The following is a 23,590-nucleotide window of genomic DNA, read 5'->3' as shown; positions in this document are numbered from 1 at the left end:
ATACACTAACAATCCTACACAAACAGCCACGAGTATGTCAGTTGCTAATAATAGTTGGGATGAGCTGCACATAAAGAATTTAATGATAATTATAATATTGTATGTTGTGGGTGGGAGTAAAATTCTAGCTAGGTAATGGACTTACAGTGTGTGGAATAGGCTAATCGGCATAATGAAACGGGCCTCTACTTTCCTTCTTATTCTTACTTCAGAGAGACTTGCGATAGCGGCATCTTTTGGACGACTCTGCCTTACATCTTACTTCAATTCATTCCGTAAAACATTTTGACACACACATATCTTTACATTTGTTTGAAATTCCTCTTTATTTTTGTCTTCATTCAAGTTTATTTATTTTTGCATTCATTTTATTATCATAAATCCTCATTAACTTTTTCACATATACCAATTATTTTTAGCTTAAATTAAAATACATTTCACAGGAACCAAAATTTGCCAAAACACAAATTTATATGTATATGTACATATGTATATGTACATAGTATGTATGTATGTACATATGTATATAATTTCACTTTTATTTCTTTTGTTTATTTTTTGTGTATAATTTTTAAATAAACTAAAGTTGAAAACTTTTTTGTCTACACGCTAAATAAATCAGAATATAATATTAAAGGTACTACAAATAAGGTGATTTTAATGTAGGTTTAATGCTTTTAAACTGATCACAGCAAATTGTTTTGAAATACCCATGAACGCATATGGAAACGAAGAAAAGCTAATGATAATAAGCGGATAAATGGGGGATGAACAACGCGTTTTAAATTCCGAAAAGTTAGTTTTGTTTGTATTTTTCGGTTTGTATATTTTCTCTATGTTTATTTAGTTTCTTTTAAATGTATTTACAGACTATCTTGTTCAAATATTTTCAAAATAAAATCTATTCAAAATTTGCTGCTACAAAATTTGTCTTTAATAGTTTTATTCCAGCTAGTATCCATGAAGTTTTCTTTATATAATTGATTTAGGTTTTGTTGCAAAAACAACAAAATTATTATAGCTAGTCACAATAATTGTTATGGCTATAAAAAGATTTTCTTTTGTGCTTTTAGGTTTTTCTTTTCGTTTTTTTCGAATTTCACAAAATGTTTCTTTCTTGATCAAACTTCAACTTTTCGTTAACTTTATACAATTGATTTCATGAACTTGAAGGGAAAGTTGGAGGTTGGAGTTACTGTCCCCGAATGGCTTCGTGGCACTCGTCTCTCCTTTTGTGTGGGCTTTTGTATGTGGGAGAGTGTATGTGTTGACATGTAAGAGTGTATGTGTGTGAACGCCGTTAGTCGATGTCAAAACGTGTAGCCTAGAAAAAGTTTTGTGTTTTTTTTTTTTTTGTTTTAGTTTATGTGTGCGTGCAATGTGTGTGCGGGAGTATATGCATGCATGTATCTGTGAGAATGTGTTCGTGTGTGTCGGCGTTAGTATTCGTTAAATTTAAATTAAATTTGAAGCTAGGCAACAAATTGAATTTGTTGAGTATTTTCATTTTGCCCGTTTACTGCTGATGTCCCTCTGTCTTTTCTTTTTTTCTTTCCTTTTTGGCATTCTTTTTTATACCCGGTACTCAAAGAGGAAATAGGGCATTTTGTATTTGTAGTGAAAAGTGGATGTCTGTAACTCACAGAAGGAAACGTTTCCGACCCCAAAAAGTACATACATATATTCTTGATCATCATCAATCGCCGAGTCGATAAAACCATGCCCGTCTGTCAGTCCGTCTTGATAAGCGACTGAATATCAGAGACTATAAAAGCTGGAGCCACCAAATGTTGCATTCAGAAGGCTAGGATGTCACACTGTTTCAAGTGTATTTCATGATTTTGAAGATAAGAGAAAACTAAAAATGCAATTCGGTAGGGAATGGCGAATTTATAAATTATGAAGACCTTAATTTGCAGTGGCTACCTCCACCCCGTCCAGTAGCTTTGCCTATGCATGCTTATTGTTGTCATTCTTTCTCGCTCGCACACTCTGCCATATGCAGTGTGCGTCCCTGTTCGATGGTGGCGAGCTAAAATGGCGTTTTGGCTGGTGGAGTGAAGTAGATGTCGATGACAGATGTACAAAAAATGATGTAAAAATGATGAAGATGTAAAAATGTATAATTCGAAGAAAAAAAAACCACTTAGGTACAGATACATATACTGCCTGAGTACCGGGTATAAAAGTTGTGACGCATGCGAAGCGCCTCACAAACGTTCCTACTCGTTTTTCCTATTTCTAACTGAAAGTTTCCTCTTATTGATGCTTCGCCATTAGCATTTTCCTATTCAATTTTTATTATCCGTTTTCGTTGAGTTGCGCTGAGTTGTGTTGAGTGGGACCTTAATCTAAGGGAATTACTAATTGGAGGAGATGTTGTTCTTTGGGGTCCTCTCCTTGGGCTACACGGCCAGTATTTCAAATTTTTGGATATGCATTTAAGTGGATATTTTTGCCGGGGCTGCCCTAGACACATTCGGTGCCACGTTCACACAGAGGATTTTCAGACTAAACGCGGAGAGGAGGGGAAGAGAGATGAGAGAATAATATTTGGTTAGTGAAGGAGCAGAGATTTGTTGTTGGAAAAGGTAAAAAGATTTACTACGTATAATTCTAGGAAAATAAATAAATGTGAGAGATCTACAAATAAATATGGAATAATAATTGTAAGGGCAGCAATAAAAAAAATGGTATAAAATTAGACTTGAATGAATTCTACTTAAATTCGTATAAAAATGAACGCAAACACAAATAACCATTAATAATAATAAAACAATATTAAAAAATACCAGCTAACCCGATGTCAAAGATATTCTTTTGTAATTTTTCAGTTCAATATTTGCATACTCATGTTTATACGAGTATCTTGCCATAAGAAAATGTTTTGCAAATCTTGCCTGAGCAGGCGTCTGGAGATTTCAATGACTATTCGTCAGTGGAAAGCAGAGATTTTGAAAGCAATAAAACAAACAAATAAATATCCAAAAAATATACATAAGACCCACTATAAAAAAAAAATTAGTTGGTAATTGGTTGTTATGCATTTCCCCGTAATCCTTCATTTAACTTTTATTTAATCCCCAGCGTGAAAGCGAGAGATTTGCCAATCACTCCACTCTCGTAAATGCTGATATTTAATTAAAAAATTATAATGAAAAGAGCTAACCGCCAAGCTTGTGGCCAAAAAAACCCGTACGGCGTACGCTGTACGGTTATGAAAATTACGTTGTTATATTTTCGGTTACTGCGGCAACCGAACAGAAAATCTCTCTCTTAATGTCATTTTGTTCAATTTGGCGTAATTATTATAATGCATTGTTTTACGCTAGCTCTGTGCGGAATTTTCTGCCTTTGCTTGTTGTATTAATTAATTAACCGCTTTCACTTAAATTGACAACCGAGAAGCAGCAGTGACACAAAAAAAAAAAAAAATGTAATATAATTGAAATATTTTAGTAAAATTTTCAGCGAATCGCATGCATTATCGCGGGATCCCCGTGCTGTCCCCAGGCTGTCCGTGTCCCTCTCCAAACCCCGTCCCCTGACTGCCGTATTAGTTGGCAGATTTCGGGGCTGCGGGACATTTTGACGAACCACAGACGCCATTTAATTGTCCTTTTTAGTTAATTGCTCAATTGATATGCACAATTTTGATTGCTTTTGTCGCTCTGTAAATAGCGGGGAAGCGCCGCCGGCTGCAGGGTTAGGCCCTCAAAGAGCAAACGCAGCTCAAATGGATTGTAATCAAATACAACCAAATGAAAATGATTATTAAATAGTGCACACACACTAGACAACAATTATGTAATAAAAGTATTGACGATAATTTTCTAATTTGTAATTGGTTACCACAACTTACCGTTTTTATTATTGGCTTAATTCGGTCAGCGGGTTCTTTCGCTTTGTTTTGTGGATGACTCGCAGCATTTAAAATTGTGTGAGTGAGTATTAGTGGTATGAAAAAACCATCAACTAAGTGTGAAAAATATTCACAATTCTTTCAGGGACCCACAATCTTAGCTTAAACTTACACTAACAATAGTTAACATAATCGTAGATACAACTATGATACGCATACATACACTTAGCCAGCTATATACAACATTAACTTCCTAAAATCTGACATAGCTAAAGTCATTGGGATTTGGGGCCAGCGGTGGGCCAGACCCACTTACCTCCTCAACCATGGCTGTGGCATACATGTGCGGCGCTACATTCTTCTCCAAACTAAAGTGATCCTCGGGAGTCTTGTGATACACGGGATTCTCAAAGTTCATAGAGTTGACAGCACGGGTGCAACGTCTGTATGTGAGGAGGATGAGCTGCAGAGGGGAAAGAAGGGGGGTTCAAATATGGTTTATTTTGTGTGGAATATATTACAATTTATACTCACATAAGCCACCACAGTGGTGCCCATTAAACTGCCTATTACAATCCAGGCAATTCGGCCATGATCCTGCTCTGCTGGTGCATCAATCCTATGAATTGTGTGTGTGGAACTGTTGTCATTTGATTTCTTTTCAACTGTGGGAAAAATTATTAAAATAAGTAAGAAATTAGGATTTGTTTTTAGCAAATCAGCAATTAGCAAATTAGTTTGTTAGCTGTATTTTGTTTTTTAGTTAGTAAAAGTAGTCGCAAATAATCCATAACCAAAGAAAAAATCAACTCCAAATTTAATTTAATAAATATAAATATATAACTGCCAGCTTTTTGCTCCTAATTTCTGACCGAATGTAATTACAATTGTTGTCAGACAAAAGGCGAAATAAAAGCACAGTACATCCCGCTGAGAATGTTTCCGCTCTTTAGCTGGGATTTTTCTTGGGTTTCCCCCCGTCAGCTGTAGCCTTTTATTTGGTGGCTTTTCTGTTTTTCCGTGTTTGCTGTTGTGGTGGCAGGAAGTTGTAGGATTTTTCCGCTGTCAACATAATTCGTTTTCATATTTTCCGCTTAGAATTTGTACAGCGAAAGTTAAGCAGGAGGCAGGCGGCAGGATGCTGACGGCAGGCGTGAGCGCGTTCGCCTGGCAAATGATATGCCATGCGCATTTAACGCATCTTCGAGTGGACGCCATCTCGCCATCACCATTTCCCCCCACTCCACCTCACCTAACTTTTTATACCCGGTACTCGAAGAGTAAATAGGGTATACTGTATTTGTGCACAAAGTGGGTGTATGTAGCACACAGAAGGAAACGTTTCCGACCCCATAAAGTATATATATTCTTGATCAGCATCAATAGCCGAGTCTACTTATGTCTGTCTGTCCGTCTGTCCGTCTTGTTGGCGGCTAGTTCTCAGAGACTATAGGATCTGGAGACACAAAATGTTGGCTCCAAATTTTGCTGTATGCTCACACTGAAACCAGTGTATTTTAAAAATTAGCCACGCCCCCTTCCGCCCCCGCAAAAGGGCAAAAACCACTCAAAGCTACAATTTTGAAAATAAACGAGAAGGGACGTGTGAGACGCTTCTTACGCGTCACAACTTTTATACCCGGCACTCAGTACTACATCTGCAACTTAGCGGTTATAAAACATTTTTTCTTCATCTGTCATCTACATCAACAACACTGCTCACGCCAACACGCTCCTTTAGCTCGCCACCCTCCCCTATAGACACACACTGCAGAGTCGCTGCAGAGGCAGCGGCAGAGATGTGTCAGGGGCAGAGGCCATAAACAGCGCGAAGCAGAGTGTGAATGCTGCGGGACGGGGTGGGTTTGGCCACTGAAAATTAATTTCTCCATTGTGGCTATAATAATGATCCAATCGTATCCCAATTTGGTGATCTGATAGATATGGTCATTCCCTACGGAATAGCGTTTTTAGTTTTCTGTTATCTTCAAAATTGTAGATTTGGGAGGTTTTCGCCCTTTTGCGGAGGCGGAAAGGGGCGTGGCTCATTTTTGAAATACACTGGTTTCAGTGTGAGCATCCAGCAGTCTGGAGCCAAAATTTGGTGGCTCTAGCTCTTATAGTCTCTGAGAACTAGCCGACAAACAAGACGGACAGACAGACATGGCTCAATCGACTCGGCCATTGATGCTGATCAAGAATATATATACTTTATGGGGTCGGAAACGTTTCCTTCTGTGCGTTAGATACATTCACTTTGTGCACAAATACTATATACCCTATTTACTCTTCGAGTACCGGGTATAAAAAAATTCTAAAAACCATTCCGTAGGGAATGACCATTTCTCTCAAATCACCAAATTTGGATTCTATTGGACCATTATTATAGCCACAATGAAGATATTAATTTGCATTGGCTAAACCCACCCCGTCCCGCAGCTTTTGTCGTTTTTTATATTCTCTCATTCACACAATACGTTTCGCGCAGTGTGCGGCCTCTGCTCCTGCCGTTCCTCTGCCTCTGCCTCAGCCGTGGCTAAACCCACCCCGTCCCGCAGCTTACATTTCTGTTTGGCACAATCTCTCATTCACACTCTGCTTCTGCAATGTGCGGCCTCTGCCTCTGCCGTACCTCTGCCTCGGCCTCTGCCGCGTCTCTGCCTCTGCCGTGAGTCTGCAGTGTATGGCTCAAGGTGAGGGTGGCGAGCTAAGAGAGTATGTTGGCGTGAGAAGTGTTGTAGATGTAGATGACAGATGAAAAAAAAAATGGAAAATTTGACAAAAACCGCTAAGGTACAGATGTGTTACTGAGTACCGGGTATAAAAGTTGTGACGCTTAAGAAGCGTCTCACACTTCCCTTCTCGTTGTTGCTGTTTTTTTGGTACTATTTTTACTATAATAGTGTCCAGGAACAGCAGCTGAGCGTTTAGCGGCCCATGTGGAAAAGGAATTATCATTAAAAGTTGATGGAGGAAACAGCTGCTGTGGCATCGATTAAGGGGCGATTAGGGGGCTGATTAGGCGTTAGATAATATGCTGCAAATTTATTTCGGCGGCATTAACAAGTTGCCCACATGGCCAAAGCCGTTGAAAAGTTGCACGTTTCTGTGGCATATTAAGTTTAATTGTGTGGGTTGAGCCAGTGGTTATGAGTGTGTACGAGGGCTGTCTGATACGTTTCTGGCCAGAAACGAAGACCACATTCCAAGTTAGCCAAACTTGGCAATTGTGATTAGGCATCTTTTAATACAAAAAATTGCGGAAAAGAAGACTCACTTGAAGAAGAAACGAGGAGGAACGTTGTGAGGCGCTTCGTACGTGTCTCAACTTTTATAACCGGTACTCAGTCGGTACACACATATTTACCTATGTAAGTAACCTTAGTGTGATACATGTGTATGTACATATGTAACATTATGTTTTTTTCAATGTTTATGTTTTCTTCATTCAATAATAATGATCTGAGCCGATCTGATAGATAGTCATTCTCTACGGAACTGGGTTTTTAATTTTTTCGAGCAGGCTATATCGACTGGGCTACTAATGTTGATCAGAATATATATACTTTATGGGGTCAGTTTCCTTCTGTGCGTTACGCACTTCGGTACAATATACCCTATTTGCTCTTCGAGTACCGGTTAGAAACATCAAAAACATCACCATTTTCCAAGGCAAAAATCCTCGAATGGGTTGACTTTGTTTATCTCCAGATATAGCCTAACGTTACTTATTTTTATTAGCTAGGCTTAAAGGTGCTCTTGACGGACTACAATTTTCGTAAAAAAAAAGGAGTCAGGACGACTATAATTTTTTGGATAGCTGCAGTGCACTATGAGTAAAAAGCCCGAATTTTTGGCATTTATCAAATTTTTTTTTGGGTAAAATATTTGAATGCGACTTAACTTTTCTGATTCCTAAATATCCAGATAGAACAAAACTGGTTTTAGAAGATTTTTACCTAGTACCATATTTTTGGGCGCTTTCAAAGTCAGCTGATTTTGAGATGCTTTTACTTGTGAAAAAGGGCGGTAAAAATTGAGCAACTCGCAGCTGTAATTGTAGCTCGATTACAAAGTTTATATACAAGTAAAAGTATGGAAATATTAGGTCGAGGTATTTAAATTAATTGTTAATACATGTTTTTGTATAGTTGTGTGTAGTTATTTAGTTGTCCAATGTTTTTTTCGTGTGTCTTTTTAGCTTGGTACTAACAATTGCACGTGTTTTCTGCGGAATATTACTTTTGCACTGCCCACTTCTCCACTGCCCAGAGGTTCAAGTTACATGTTATTTACCAATTATTAAAGAATCACGTAGTGTTAATGCTTTTCGAAAAAATGTAAAATTTGACAAAACACTGCTAAGGTGTAGATGCAGTGACGCGTAAGAAGCGTCTCACACGGCCCTTCTCGTTTATAATAAATACAACGTAAATGGGATACAGTTCGTATGGTCGCGGGAGGTAGTCGGGGTCTAAATGACTAAATTTTTTCGAAATTCTACTTTAGTCTAACGAACATTCATGCCAATTTGTAAAGCTATAGATCTATTTTTTTTTATTAATACCAAAAAAAAGTGCTTTTTACCCATAGTGCAGTGGTGGGATCACTTTTGTGAGAATTATATTTACTTAGAATAAGACGATGTTGACTGCTGTTTTATTGTCAGGATGGAAAATTATCGGACACACCTCGTATCTATGTGTGTTTGATTGGCATAGAGGCGTAGCAGCTGCGCTTTGAATTAACGATTTAAGATAAGGTTTGGGAGAGAGGCTTTCTGTCTTGGAGTTTCAGCTAACTTTCCATATTTTTGTAACATTCTGAACTGAGAGTTTTTGATGTCGCATTGCACACTTTACTTCTATCATGACTAGGTTTATAAAACCATTGAAACCTTACAACAAAATTACAATAAAAATAATTAAAAAACCATCGCGTATACATTTATCCAGCAAATTTTTCAAAGTCTGTGCATAAATATGTCTTCCGAAGGAGTACTCCATCCACATTCCACTCCAACTGCACAGCAGTCATGTTGTTGGTGGTGGCTATATGTACTTGTCATATATTATTGTGCGCTTCTAATCTATAGCAAATGCAATTTCCGTTCTAGTCCCCGTACCGTACCGTTCTAGTCCCCTTTCCAGTCCACATCCCATTCCCCAGCCCATATATGAATCAGGCAGAGGAGCGCAGAGTTATGCCTCATCGCCCCCTTTTGTATAATCTGGCACATGTGTTTTTATACCCGGTACTCGACGAGTAAATAGGGTATATTGTATTTGTGGGTAATAACGGTTGTATGTAACGCACAGAAGGAAACGTTTCCGACCCCATAAAGTATATATTCTTGATCAGTATCAATAGCCGAGTCGATGGAGCCATGTCCGTCTGTCCGTCCGTCTGTCCTTCTTTCCGGCCTGGATCTCAGAGACTATAAAAGCTAGAGCCACCAAATTTTGCATCCAGACTTCTGTGTGCTCACACTGTTACAAGTGTAACAAAAATGCTCAAAAAATGAGCCCCGCCCCCTTCCGCTCCCGCAAAAGGGCGAAAACCTCCCAATTTTAAAAGAAAACTAAAAACGCCAGTCCGTAGGGAATGACCATATCTATCAGATCACCACGCTCCTTTAGCTATGTAGATGACAGATGAAGAAAAAATGTAAAATTTGACAAATAACTGCTAAGGTGCAGATGTACATAGTACTGAGTGCCGGGTATAAAAGTTATGACGCGTAAGAAGCGTCTCACACGTCCCTTCTCGTTATATTTATTTTAAAACTCCAACTCGGGTTTAACGCATGGCAGGAGCTTAGCCCCGAAACCCCCGCTACCCACTCAAGGGATGTGCCATAACAAGAACGACAAAATGGCTGCGAGTCTCCAAAAATGAAATATAAACGCATAAAATATGTTCCTTCACCTGATCGGAGGTGGGGTTCTGCTTTTTTGCTAAGAGATTAGATAAAACAAACCAAAATATATGTGGCAAACTTTTTAGGCAAATAAAAAGAAAGTCAAAAATGGTGTGCTGTGCCATGTTGTCTATATTGGACACTACACACGCATCCCCCTGAAGGCAATATGCAGTAAAGTTCGAGGCGTAGGACAATAACAATTGCCGGAGAGTGACAAAAGTGCAGACAAATAAAAGTCATAAAATGTTGCACGATGGCAAGGACAGGCAGTGGCAGCATTGGCAGCAGTGGCAGCATTGGCAGCTGCTGTTGTTGGTGACTGTAGCGGGCGCCCCATCTATGCGTCCTGGATTTCATTTTATGTGGTATTCTCTGCCTATTAAAAACGCAGTCGTTACTTCGACGGTTAAAAGTTTATGGTCTCCGGGTGCGCTCTATCTCCCCCATCTGCGTGTCCATCTGTCTGTCTTTCTGTTTGTCTTTCTGTCTGTTGTCCTGCCTTTCTCTGGGGTATTTGCGAAACTTTGCCTGCGCTTAATTAAGCAATTTGAAGTAGCCAAAGTTGGCCATAGAAAAAGTAGCACAAACCGCTAATTGAAATTGCAGTTATGGTGGATGGGCGTCGTCATCATCATTGGCAGGACAGGGCATGTCAGGGACTGGGCTGGGACTGGTGCTGGTCTGAGGCTGGTGCCTTGTCTGTTGCTGGTACTGGCCATCGTCAAGGACTGGTTGGGTCATCTAATTGAAATAGTCCTTAACTAGTTTATAGTTATTTGCTTGCTCGCGCTTCGGCGAGCTTTTTAGCCTTTTTTTCCTTCTTTAACTTAGCTTAAGACCGTCGCATTGGCATCATACTTCGCATGTCCGCCCGAGCTGGTATGCGTTTTCCACTACCCCTCCTCTCAATTTTTCTTCCACCATGTCTTTTCATATATTTTTAACTGTAGTAATTAGGCTTCTGGACGGAACACATCGAGTATTTTTTACCTATTTAAGCTGCTCACTTTAAGTTTGAGTTGCCATGGTGCAAGGAATTCTAAGTCTTGGCTATCTCTCTCTGTCTATATGTTTTGCCTGTAAAAGAGAGTTCTCACTCTCCATGAGAGCCCACACTTTCTTGCTAAGCCAGAGAGAGAGATTGCCAATATCCTGATAACTCTTTTTTAAGAAAACGTACATAAAACGAGTTGGAACGTTTTTGAGACGCTTCGTACGCGTCACAACATTTATACTCGGACCCAGTCAGTATATGTGTATATGCACATATGTATGGACAATGGACATACATTCATATGTATGTATGTATTGTAACCTTCCCACTCGGGCCGTTTAGAAGTGGTTGCGAAAAATAATCGATCTTGTAACCCTTCCTGGTAGACTATGTAGAACCGATTCCCCAAAATAAGAGTTCTTTCATTCATCTTTTTTCGCCAAGAAAGTGTAAATGTAACCCGAACAGCTTCCCGACCGTTCGGGTTTTTTTCGAAGGCCAACATACCTCTTCTTTCATGCTTTTGGAAGGCCGAAATTAAAGCATCGAAAACGTTTCCGGCAAACGCATAGAAGAAAAAAAAACGAGAAGGGACATGTGAGACGCTTCTTACGCGTCACAACTTTTTTACCCGGTACTCAGTACTAATCTGTACCTTAGCGGTTTTTTTTAATTTTAAATTTTTTCTTCATCTGTCATCTACATCTTCATAATTTCTCAAAATTTGGTGTCTCTAGCTCTAAGAGTCTCTGAGAACCAGCCGACAAGCAAGACGGATAGACGGACAGACAGACATGGCTATACAGACTCGGCTAATGATGCAGATCAAGAATATATATTCTTTATGGGGACGGAAACGTTTGCTTTTGTGCGTTACATACATTCATTTGTGCACAAATATAATATACCCTATTTACTCTTCGAGTACCGGTTATAAGTACCAGTCTAGCTATTAAAGCATCCAATCTGATCCCTATTAACAGATCTGATAGATATGGCTATTCTCTACGGAAGTGCGCTTTTACTTTTCTCTTATCTTTAAGAGAGGGAGATGTGGCTGTGGGAGATTTTCGCCATTTTGTGGAGGCGAAAGGGAGCGGGGCGAAATTTTGAAACAAGCTTGATTCAGTGTGATATCCCATGAGTCCTCACACAAAATTTGGTCGCTGAGAGAGAGGCATGAATAGATAGACAGACATGGCTTAATCGAATCGGCTATTGATGCTGATCAAGAAACGTTTTCTTCTGTCTGTTACATTTTTCGACCACAAATAAATATATCCCATTTACTCTTCGAGTACCGGGTATAAAAACATTTAAAAAATCCCATCAAATATGTATGTACATATGTACATACGTAAAACATATGTATGATGTTTCTAAATGTTTTTGTTTGTACACGTATGTACAACGCAGTCTGCACCCTGTATTAGCCATATTTATGTCTGCCTAAAACAGCAACCAACATTTAATATTGGTATACATGGAAAAAGTATCAGCTTTCATGAGGGCCTGTCGTGTGTCGTTCTGATTTACGAGGCTGCCTCCATTTGTTGCATCCGTTCAATTGATCAAAGTGGAGGACGTGAGGCAGCCCAAAAAGAGCGTTTAATAAAAATAATGATATGGCATTTAGCTGCGGCAAATCGAGACTCTCTAATTTGAATCAATAGCAACAAGCGAAACGAGAAATGGATGCGGGACGAGATATTACTAGACTAGAGATATGGAACACAGCAGAACACAGGGACACAGCACAAAGGAATCTTTAACAAACAGCGAAAGAGATAGAGTGGAGCTGACAAATCAAATGTGTGGAAAAGTGTTTCGGGGCTGGGTGCAAATATTTTTAGGGATAAACCGCAGACCTGATGGGAGTAATTCATTTTCTTACACAGCCAAACGCAAATATTTCTACGCTCGGCAAAAGCTTCTGCAGTTGGGAGGTGTTGACAGTGCCAATTAGGACGGTATCTCTCACGATGAATATGATGATGAGGATGATATCCAGCGATGATGATGTGAATGTAGATGACGAATTCAAAACTAAACTATTTGCCAATGCTCCCGCCATATTCTGACGCAGGGAGGAGAGTTTCTGATGTGTCTGCAGTCTGTTGGATCCTTTTGGGTGCAATATCTGTTCGTGTTGCTTATATATATTTCATGACGATTTGCTTTCGTCGCGACGACTCTCCCGCTTGTCTGTCTGTCCATGTTGAGCTTGTCTCTACAACCCCCGCCCCCACACCCACCAACCCTTGCGGTTGTCAGTCGTTCATCATTTGCTATCCGCATCCGCATCAGGCATCGGGAATCAGCATCAGCGCTGACAGAGAAGCTCGCAAATTGCATAGAGAAATTGTGAAATTTGTACGGCTCCTGGGTTCAGGTCCTGCCCGCTTAAGCATTTCCCATCTGGTTGGAGGACTAGGGCATCGATGTTGTAGCTGTTGCTGCCATTAAACATGTCACCAATGCTTCCCTTTTGCGGTTTTTGGTCGCTGGGTGGAACCCGATATTTATGTTTTACGTTCGCATTTTGCATGTGTACGGGATGCGGATAGGAGTATGGGTAGGAATGGGCTAAGTGGAACAGGGAAAACGTATGTCTTTGCATTTTGAGTGATTACGTCGATTTCATTGATGTTGATTTATGATGATGATGATGGGGCTGTGCAGGTGGGTGCTGATAAAAGAGATGTGCCATGACATTTAAAGACAGGTCGCAAGGTACAAATGACATTGACACATGGCCAATGACCATTTATGAACATAAAGCAGGTATTTAAACACACAAGAGACAAAGACAAGAACGAATGGGGCACATGGAATGGGCAACAGGGCACAATCCAACACCAGATGAAGCATTTAAATTATATTTAAAAAATTCCACTGAAGAAATAGTGAGATAAGGATGAAGACGGGACTCTCCATAGCTTAAGCCCAGTACATATAATCGTTAGTCTAACAGTACACCTCCACCATTACTATAAAACGCAGCAAAAACTATCTCATACCCGGCACTATCGCGTGCACTTCTTGAGGCTGTTTCGTTGTGGTTGCAGCGGAAACGTTTTTCGTCCTGCTGCGTCCAGTGGGACGCACACTTTTCACACGCACTGTAGGGCCAGGAATTCGGGGTTTAAAGTTAATTTCATAAAAGGGAATAAATGAGAGCATAAAATTCAATGAATTCAGGAAACACAAAGGGTCGCTTAATATCTTCGAACGCAGTACCCGCAACCGCAACCAGGGTGCATGCCGTTGCTGTATATGTAGCTGTCTGTGTGTGCGTGTGCGTACGTGAGTGTCGGTGTTGACCAACTCCACCACAAAGCACAGTTATTGCACTATGGGGAACTAGACCTCTTTTTGTGGCAAAAACGCGCAAAAAAAGATGAGGTGAATATGAAAAAGAATTGATTTCTTTACAATAAATACGCTTTAAGCTTTAAGTATGGTTCCTGGGTTTGTTAGACACTTTGTAAGCCTCTTCAAAGACAACGATGGTAGGCTCTGTTAAATTTTGGTCTACATAACTTTGAAGATCAATGTTTTTCGGATACATCGCTGTTAAAAATATACAATCTAAGATAATTTAAAAAAATGTGGTTTGGCCAGAAAAAGTGGTAAAATTGTCCATAGTGCATTGAGGCAGACAGACAATATGCAGGATCATCCAATGCAATTCAAAATGCATTTCTACCCCTACAGAGAACTACAAAGAACCGAGGCAAAATGGTTACTTACGATCTTCGACGCACATGAGACCATCGGCCATCAGCCTGAGACCCGTGGGACAGGCGCAAGAGATTCGCGGACTGCGCTCGTTGATCCTCGGTGCGGGCAGGCAGAGATGGGAGCAGTGGCCATTCACGGACTGGCAGTGATTGATGCCATCGGGCTGTCGGTACGGATGATACACATGGATCACCATGGGATTCTGAAGCTAAACGAGAAGAGAGAAGAGTTAAAAGAAGGAACATAGAAGCAACAAACAGGAGGCTCACCATGTGTACAGCTGTGATGGGTTCCACGCCCTCGCCCGTGAACTTATTAGCCTTGAAGACGGTCTGCTTGTCCCAGTCGCTCCAGTATATGTAGTCCTCGAATGTGGTGATGGAGAAGGGATGCCGCAGGTACTCGGTGGAGTAGAGAATCTGGCGCCGTTGGGAGCCATCGTAGTTGGCCGAAGAGATGACATTCAGCTTGCCATCCACCCAGTAGATGCGTTTGCGCACCAGGTCCAGGGTGATGCCGTTGGGCCACTTGACATCGTAGCTGATTATGGTGGTGCGGTGGCTGCCATCCATGCCGGCGCGCTCGATGCGCGGGGAGGCGCCCCAGTCGGACCAGTACATCCAGCCCTCGATGGGATCGAGGGCGATGGAGCGCGGTATGTCCAGCGCATCCTCAATGAGCACCTTGCCCATGTTGCCATCAAAATTGGTCAGCTCGATGGTGCACTTGTGCGTGTCCGTGTAGTACACGTGGTTGTAGATCCAGTCCACTGCCAGTCCATCCGATGTCACTGACGACTGTTTCAGCACCACCGTCTTCTCGTTTCCCTCGTCAATGGGCGCCTTGTAGATGCTCTGCGTCGTCACGTCGCTCCAGAAGATCATTCCCGTGCGGAACACAAAGTCAAGTGCCGTCGCCGACTTTGTGCTATTTACGATCGACGTCATTTCCATGTGATCGAGGGCGATCTTCCGTATATCGTGACGTCTCGCCAGAAGCAGGGACGCATGTCCCTCGCCCGCCTTGCAACGAGTGTGATTGTGCGGGTCCCGCATGTATCCCGCCTCGCATTCGCACTTGAATCCCCCAATCTCGTTGCTGCACAACTGGGAGCACACGCCCGGGTTCTCGCATTCGTTAATGTCCACACAGCTGCGCTTATCCCCGGACAATTTGTATCCCTTTCGGCACTCGCACTTGTAGCCCACCACCAGATCGACACACTGGTGCATGCACCCGCCATTCTTGGCGGCACACTCATTCACGCCACACTTGCCTGCCGGCTCGTCTTCGCCATCGGGGCAGTCCTTGCGCCTATCACACACTTTGTCCAGTGCTATGCACTGTCCTCCACCGCAGTTGAATTCGCTGGTGGCATTGCACTCCCTCGAGGGTGTGCCCATGCTGCAGTTCCGCTCGTCGCTGCCATCCGCGCAGTCTCTCTGTCCATTGCAGTTGAGGTGTCCGGCGATGCAGCTGTGATCACCGCATTGGAACTGATCCGGCCTGCAGGTCACGTTCTGGCAGTTGACTGGATCTTCGTCATCGCCGCCGGGACAGTCGACATCCCCGTCGCACACCCAGGTGCGGTGCAGGCAGGTGATGCGATCCTTGCACGAGAACTCGTGCGGTTGGCAGAAACCCATCAAGAGTCCTGGATCAATGCTGCAGTTTTGCTACAAGGAGACATAGACAGAGAGGGGATGAGAGGAGGTTCGAGGTGGTTGAATTTTTGTGGCTGCTCGGGGGTGGAAATCTCCGGATGAAGGAACTTAACTTTTACTACACACTGCGAGAGTTTTTCTTTTTCTTTTCCCGTTAGGTGCCAGCCAAATATTCAAGCTGCCACACACACAAACTCACTAGCTAACAATCACAACCAACACACCCACATGTATTCTTATACATATGTACATACATATGCGGTGTAAATATGTGCATGTGTGGATATATGTACATACATGGTGCACTTACATATGTTTGGAGCTGCAAGCAACATTTTTCACATTTTCATACAATACAGGGTAAAAATAATGTCTGATGGCTTTTATAAGCTTTTATAACACTTCTCGATAAAATCGTACTTTTTCGAAGAACTGAAAAAAAGCCTGACAAAAAATTACTAAATTGAAATCAAGAGCAAAAAGAAGAGAAGAGAAGGTCTAAGAATTTAAATTTATTGAATAAATTTCTATATTAATTTGAGCAGTTTTCAAAAAAAGTTGTATAATTGGAAAATTATTGTTGATAGTACTCTAAATCTTCATCTATATTTTTGTGCGTGTCGTTTATGGTTTTGTTTATTTGATGTTTTCTTTTTTTAAGATATGAACAGCTGGTGTTTTAAATAAAATGCCAAGCTGATTTCAATAAATATCCGACTAAAGTCTAAAAAAACTCTGTCAAAAATTGAATTATAAAGTAACAAAAAGTCCTCAAGGAACATCAAATGTCTCTTCGAAAATTCCCTCCATCTTTTACGTAAGGGCACACAGTGTTTTTGATCTCCTTCCCGTTAGGGCAAACAATATTCGGCTTTTTGTCCTGCTATTTTCTGATAGTTTGCGTTTTACCCAATTTTTCATGTTGGTTGCTATGCAACTTTGGCGCTGCACAACCGACAACGAAAGCTATGCGTCATACACATAAATGTTTATGGGCAGCAGTTTGTCGAATCGTTGTCGTCGTCGTTGTTGTCCTCATCCTGCTGGTCGTCTGGTTGCCTGTTTTGAATAATGCTCGCGTTCTGCATAATTTATACATACATATACTCGTAAATATACATTTATATTTATATATTTTTTTATATGCGCGGAGGGTTGTTTTACAGCTACTTTTTCACATGTGTGTGGTGTTTTTTGCTTGTATCAATTTTCGTGGCCAGACTTGCTCTCTCACCTTCTCATCGCTGTGATCCTTGCAGTCATAGTCGCCGTCACACACCCAACGCTTGCTGATGCAATCACCGCTATCGCAGGTGAACGCCTCCTCGGGGCACTTGCCTTTGGCGGGGCAGTTGAGCTCATCGGAGCCGTCCATGCAGTCGTGATCACCGTCGCATTTCCAGCGGCTCTGAATGCAGTCGCCACCGGCGCAGGTGAACTCATCCGAGCGGCAGGTGGCATCTGCAGGGAGTTCGGATTAGGGGATTAGCTGGATATCTTAAGGGGGTTTGGATGTGGAGGATTTACAGGCTGATTAGTGAAGTGATATATGTATGTATGTATGTACCCCACAGGTATGTAAAATGGAATGCAACATAAACCAACACCATTATAAAAACTGCCAATAAACTAAGCAAAAGAGGAGGAGTTATAGAACTTGCAGAGGAATACAAATGTGTGTCAACAGAGGAAACAGATAGCAGGGGGAATAATATATAGGAAGGACGGGAATACATAAGGAAAGGAGGAATACCATAAAGCAGGGGGTGGAATATAATAAAGCAGCAACAGAAAAACCAATAAATAAATTTCACCAACACCAAAACAGAGACAGAAAAACACATTTTTAAGAGGGAAGGGCAAGACTGGCTTACTGCACTGCGCCTCATCGCTGCCATCGTCGCAATCCTTGTTCTGATCACACATCCATGACAGGGGTATGCACAAACCCTCGCCAGATTTGCACTGAAACTGCTCCGGTGAGCAAGTCTTTCGCGCTGTAAAAACAAAATATGTAAAAAAATAGTTGTGAATGCTTATTAAGGAAGAAAAATAACCGAAAAAGTAACCTCCTTACGGGATAAGGTTTTGGTTTCTGATATTGCCTGCAAAGTAGCCTACTTACTGATGTCCTGATGGTACAAAGCACAGCCATCAAGGACACTTCGTTCTCTCCATTTCTAAATTTTAGGTTTATCTTTGCATTATCCTTCGCCCAATGTGGGGCTACAGAAGACATCCTTTAAGTAGGCACCCAAGTTTTGTCTTGTAATTAAGTTTATAAGCGGCTGCAGAGGGACACCCCGATGGAAGGCAAAGTAATAAACATAGTTGTCATGTCAGTAGACACATAGCAACGTACAGCAGTAGGGAGAGAGGACCATGAGAAACCATTCAGGGATAAACAGTTGGCATTTTATCTAGGCAGTAATTAAGACATTATCAGCCAACACTCCATAAAGTTAAAACGCACACATGCGTATGCATTAAAGCAATTATCGCAGACACCAAGAGCTCAGAGAACACACCACACCCACACACAATCTACACACAGCAGAACCACACCAGATACACACAAACACAGCTCCTCCCGCTCGCACTCGTCTCTGAAACTTGCATTGAAGTTTTTCACAAGCCCAAGAGTCACACGGACGTTTAATAAAGCTGACAACACTCCCAAACGCAGACGCGCACGCAAATACACACTCCCGCACACACACGTTGACAAATACATTCACGCTCACACAAACATATAGAGATGAGCATAAAAACACTTGTGTTTAACCCTTAATGCGAATTAGTATGCCAGTTCTTCTTAAGTGTGTTTCTGACTCGTACTTTCTTTCATTGGCGGAATTTTTTGGGTCTTTTTTTTGGGCCTACCATCCGGCGCGTGAAATGAAAGTTCTTTGTCTCTGTGTGTGTGTTTGTGTCTCTGCGTGTGTCCTTGTTTATATGTGTCTCTCTGCCTCTGTGTGTGTGTCTTCCCATGTGTCTGCATGCGTGCGCGAAAGTAGCTCATGTGGCAATGTAGGATTTTCCTCTGATATGATTATGTACGTTACGCTGTCTGTTTGTGTACCGCTCCTGTGTGCCTCTGTGCGCGCGTTGGAGCAATAAAATCTTACGACCGGGGGCCAGCACATATTGAATATGCTTTTTGGTGTTTCTTCTACCTTTTATGCTCCCTCTCTACCTCTCTCTTTCGGTCTCTTCATTTCTGATTCAGATTCCTCTCAGATCTTGTCTTACTGTCTATTTGCTTACCGTTTACACGTGCACATCCATGAGGAACATTTCTGACATCGTTGAAAATAAATTAATTCATTATTATTTTCTTCTATGTAGATATACATATGAATGTACTCCCATATACTATATTTTTTGTTGTTGCTTGCTTGGCATGCACAAATCGTCGTATGCGTGATATGCCTTTAATTTGAATTTACGGTGACCAGCTTTTTGAATTTGTTTGTACAATAAAGAAATTTCCAAGAATGTCACACACAGTAGCATAAACTTTCGTAGAATGCTTTAATGCTTGTCAATTATTTTATTTAGAATTGGACACACAATTTTGCAGTTATGTATTGGTGCATGCTGTTATTAATATAACAAATGGGATATAAAAAACATTCTTGGAAATTCTCGCGCAATTATTTCATTAACTTTAAGCATTCCGACTGATTTTCTATTAATACATTAAATTTAATATAAGCTTAACTTCTTACTCTTTTTTCTCATTAGCCCCTCCTCTTTTTTATCTGTCACAAAACTTTCAATTATCCACTATAATTTTGCTGTCACAATTGATGGCATCATTAAATTTCACATTGCTCGGTCACCAGGGCTTAATTTCCTGCTTGGGACCAGAATCAGTACTTTTAGTTGGCTGAGTCCTCTTCACTCGTATGGCGTTGGGGGACACGGACAAGGACAGTGCTTCAGCTTCAGCTTTAGTAAGCCGTGGCAAAATCAATTTCCTGTTGTGGGAGAGAGTCACCAAGAATGGACCATGCTCTATGGGGAATTCAACCACTTTTTTTTTTGAGAGGAAGGTATTCAACGTCTTTTCTTAAGATCAAAATTGAATCTATATTTTTATTTTATTTGATCAAACTGTAATGTAGTGTACTCGTGCAGAGTGTTTAGCTTAAGCTTATTTGGCACCACCCTAACGGCAAATTGCTACATAAACATATAAGCAATTACATCGAGAAGGTGACACCTTCCAATTGCAATATAAAGCAATGCAGCCGCGAACGCTACCGTCATATAACGTTATAACCGTTATAACGTCAGCATATTGACCATGCGACGTGTATATCGACTCGACTATTGATGCTGATCAAGAATATATGTATATAAATAATAGGGTCGAAAACCTCTCCTTCTTCTGTCTCTTACATTTTTCGAACACAAATACAATACGCACTATTTACTCCTTGACTACAGGGTATAAAAGTAAAAAAAATGAACTTAATTTTATATTTTATACTATTTCAACATTGCAAGAAATATTTTTCGTATTAACAGTGCATGCATCTCGCTATCTAAGAGCTCTGATAAATAGCAGCTAACTTAATGGTGGTAAGCTCTCTTAAGGTTCGGACTACAGATCCAATTCCATGGTGCCTTGGTCTATACATACACACACACACACACAGGCACATAAGTTTCGTATTGTATTCAATAGCATTTTCTTGTTATCTGAGGCCATAGCGTATATAGTATTTGAAATTTGTTTTGTTTATTATGCAGTTTGCCGTCGCGTCATTGGTCCGACTTGAGAGGCAAGTTTTGCGACCCAGAATGGCAAACAAAGTTATGAAGTGTCAAAGTTGAGTGTTAAATGGTATTAAATAGCAAAACAAGGGCATTGAATGAATCTTATTTCCCCACCTATTAAGTTAGACATTTGCATTGCGGCGAAGGATGCCTTTTTTTAAGCTGCAAAATTGCTTCACGAACCAGATCATATTTGGTTGTCAAAGCTCTGCAAGAGCATACAAATCGAGGCTATATGTCCACCGATTTTCCTGAACCTTTGCCTGACCAAAAGTAACTTCAATTAGAATCAACAAGGCCGATGGGTTGACAGGGCGCAGGACGGATTATGGGTAGAGCGAAGAGGGGCCAAGGGTGTAGGGATAAAAGCTGGAATGTCAACAAGGTTTGATAACAATTTTAAAGCTCATAAAGGTCGTGAAAAAAACACACACACACACACCAATGTACATATACATATATTTTTATGTATATCCTGTAACCTTCACATCCTGAGCAGCTCAACTCCATATAAAACCTCAGGCTCAATTTGGCTCCTGCCCTTGCCCTCCCACTTTTTGATTACCAGTTTTTATTTCCATCAAGGCTAACAACATAAAAATCGCATCATTTTTTTCAATTACAATTCCGAAATGCTCCTTCAAACATAAAAAAAACATTTTTGCCGCTGACATTCTGGCTCTCTGAAGTTTTTGGAATTTCTTTTCACATAGTTAGGCGAATGTGTCACAGAAAATAAACCGGTAAACAAGTTGCTGTGGAGTGTAATTTTATGGGTGGGAAACTGGGAGTATGAATTGAAGGAACAACTACGCAAGAAAAGGCACAAAAGCAGCAGTAAAATGGATGCATAAATACAAATTAGTTCCGCTGATGGTCACGTCGCGATATTGTCCATCAAAAATTATGTTAATTTTAATGGCTAAGGAGAAAATCAGGCTCAGTCTCAGCCTCAAACTCAGAGTTTTCAGTCCCACCCTCACTGTCCAGTCATAAAGGCAGTCAGAAAACGGTATATGGATCATGGTTTATGGTTCATGATTCATGGTTTAATTTCGATTAAATTTCTTTTTTGTTTCTTTTGGTTTAGTGATGGGCCAAAGGCAAATCCTCCTCTTAGTATGCAAATGTGACGTCTGCTTACTACAATCCTGCTCATCAGACCTGTCCCGGCAATCGAAGTCGCCATCGCAGAGCCAACCGCGTGATATACACTGCTCCATATTCGAACACATCACCTCATGTGGCTGGCACAGAGTTACTGCTCTTGCAACAAGGGGGAAATTTCAGCAATTATTCGTTGCAACACTTTTGTTAAAAATTAACTACAGTTACGTCTAAGGGATAATAGTACTTACTGCAAAGTGGTAGAAACTCATCGGTACCATCGGTACAGTCAGCCTCATGATCGCAGACCCATTTCTGTGGAATACAGTTGCCATTGCCGCAGCGGAATTGGTCCGCGTTGCAAGTTGATTCTGCAGCGAAAAAAAATACGAAGAAATACATATTAATGAGGAGGAAGGTTTGTAAAGACGCTTTGTACGCGTCACATCTTTTATACCCGGTACTTTTTTTTTTTTAAGCCTTGTTTTAACTTTATTTAAGATCTGTCCTTTGCAAACAATTATTAAATTTCCTCTCTTTTTGGGTACTCGGCAATCTTATTTCAGTTATCTTTATCGGTTGTTGAGTCCGAAAATCCTAAGCCCAGCAAGCCTGCTTAGGCTGTTATGCTGTTATGTAATTATAATTACTAGCATTTGAACCACTGATGTTTGTTCAAGGCACCATGGCTTGTGCCTATACCCGGTACTAACTCAGTATATATTTATGTACATATGTATGTACTCATGTACATACGTATGTACAATGTACCTACATTCAAATGTATGTATTTATGTAACCCTAGTGTGATACTAGTATATCCCCTATAATTTTTTAAAATTTTTTCATTTTATATTTAATAAATTTTTTCTGCATCTGTCATCTACATCTACACCACTTCTCCCGCCAACACGCTCTGTTAGCTCGCCCCCCTCCCCCAGAGCCTCACACTACATGCTCTTCCTCATTTTCTGTTATAGTTTCACCCTCCCCATTATTTTATTGGTATTTTACATATGACCAGAATATTTATTTAAAAGGCTTTCCAAAGTATCCTTACACTCTTTGCTTTCCGGCAAAACGACAATTTGTTGCTGGCTTCTGAGTGATTGAAGTGCAATTAACAGGTAAAAAGGGAATTTCTAAAGGGAAATTGGGCCTGCAACAAAGGCCACATTTTCCAACACAGTTGCACCTTTTGTGAGCCGCGCTAAAGTGCAGACAATTAAGCGCTTATTTCAAGCGAATTTCTCTCAAAGTCATTTGCATTTGCATTCGTCGACGCTTTAAGAGACGCAGTCACAGTCCCAGGACTCCATCTCCAATTCCCACCAGGGGAAAAGTTTCCTGCAGGCTTCAGACTGCGCGTCCGTCGTTCCCCATTAACTTGAACGTTCACTGTTCCACAATCCTTCCCGAGAAAACACAAACTGTAACCCAAAAGTCAAAGCCAAAGAGCCCCCAAACCAAAGACAATACCAAAGCCAAAACCCAAGGGAGGCAGACGG

The 23,590-nt window shown here is 40.9% G+C and overlaps 1 protein-coding gene across 12 annotated transcripts in view; it reads right to left on the bottom strand.

The window, feature by feature from the left end:
* Nucleotides 1-979: 979 nt before the first annotated feature.
* LOC117898913 (low-density lipoprotein receptor) overlaps nt 980-23,590 on the bottom strand; it is a 50,714-nt gene continuing 28,103 nt past the window's right edge. For 3 of the 12 annotated variants that reach the window (XM_034808603.1, XM_034808611.1, XM_034808609.1), the window contains 9 exons: nt 22,334-22,453; nt 22,120-22,236; nt 17,422-17,648; nt 14,793-16,199; nt 14,533-14,731; nt 13,800-13,901; nt 4,397-4,527; nt 4,179-4,325; nt 980-2,511 (listed from right to left, as the gene is read on the bottom strand). In XM_034808603.1, coding sequence (XP_034664494.1) covers nt 2,470-2,511; nt 4,179-4,325; nt 4,397-4,527; nt 13,800-13,901; nt 14,533-14,731; nt 14,793-16,199; nt 17,422-17,648; nt 22,120-22,236; nt 22,334-22,453 — 2,492 coding nt within the window. In that variant the 3' untranslated portion in view covers nt 980-2,469. Of the gene's footprint in view, nt 2,512-3,563; nt 4,326-4,396; nt 4,528-13,799; nt 13,902-14,532; nt 14,732-14,792; nt 16,200-17,421; nt 17,649-18,061; nt 18,185-22,119; nt 22,237-22,333; nt 22,454-23,590 lie in introns of those variants that run through there. The other 9 variants (XM_034808602.1, XM_034808610.1, XM_034808608.1 and 6 more) reach the window with 5 other exon arrangements.

Source organism: Drosophila subobscura, chromosome O (assembly GCF_008121235.1).
Source record: "Drosophila subobscura isolate 14011-0131.10 chromosome O, UCBerk_Dsub_1.0, whole genome shotgun sequence".
Taxonomy (NCBI): domain Eukaryota; kingdom Metazoa; phylum Arthropoda; class Insecta; order Diptera; family Drosophilidae; genus Drosophila; species Drosophila subobscura.
This window is presented reverse-complemented; position numbering and strand designations above follow the sequence as displayed.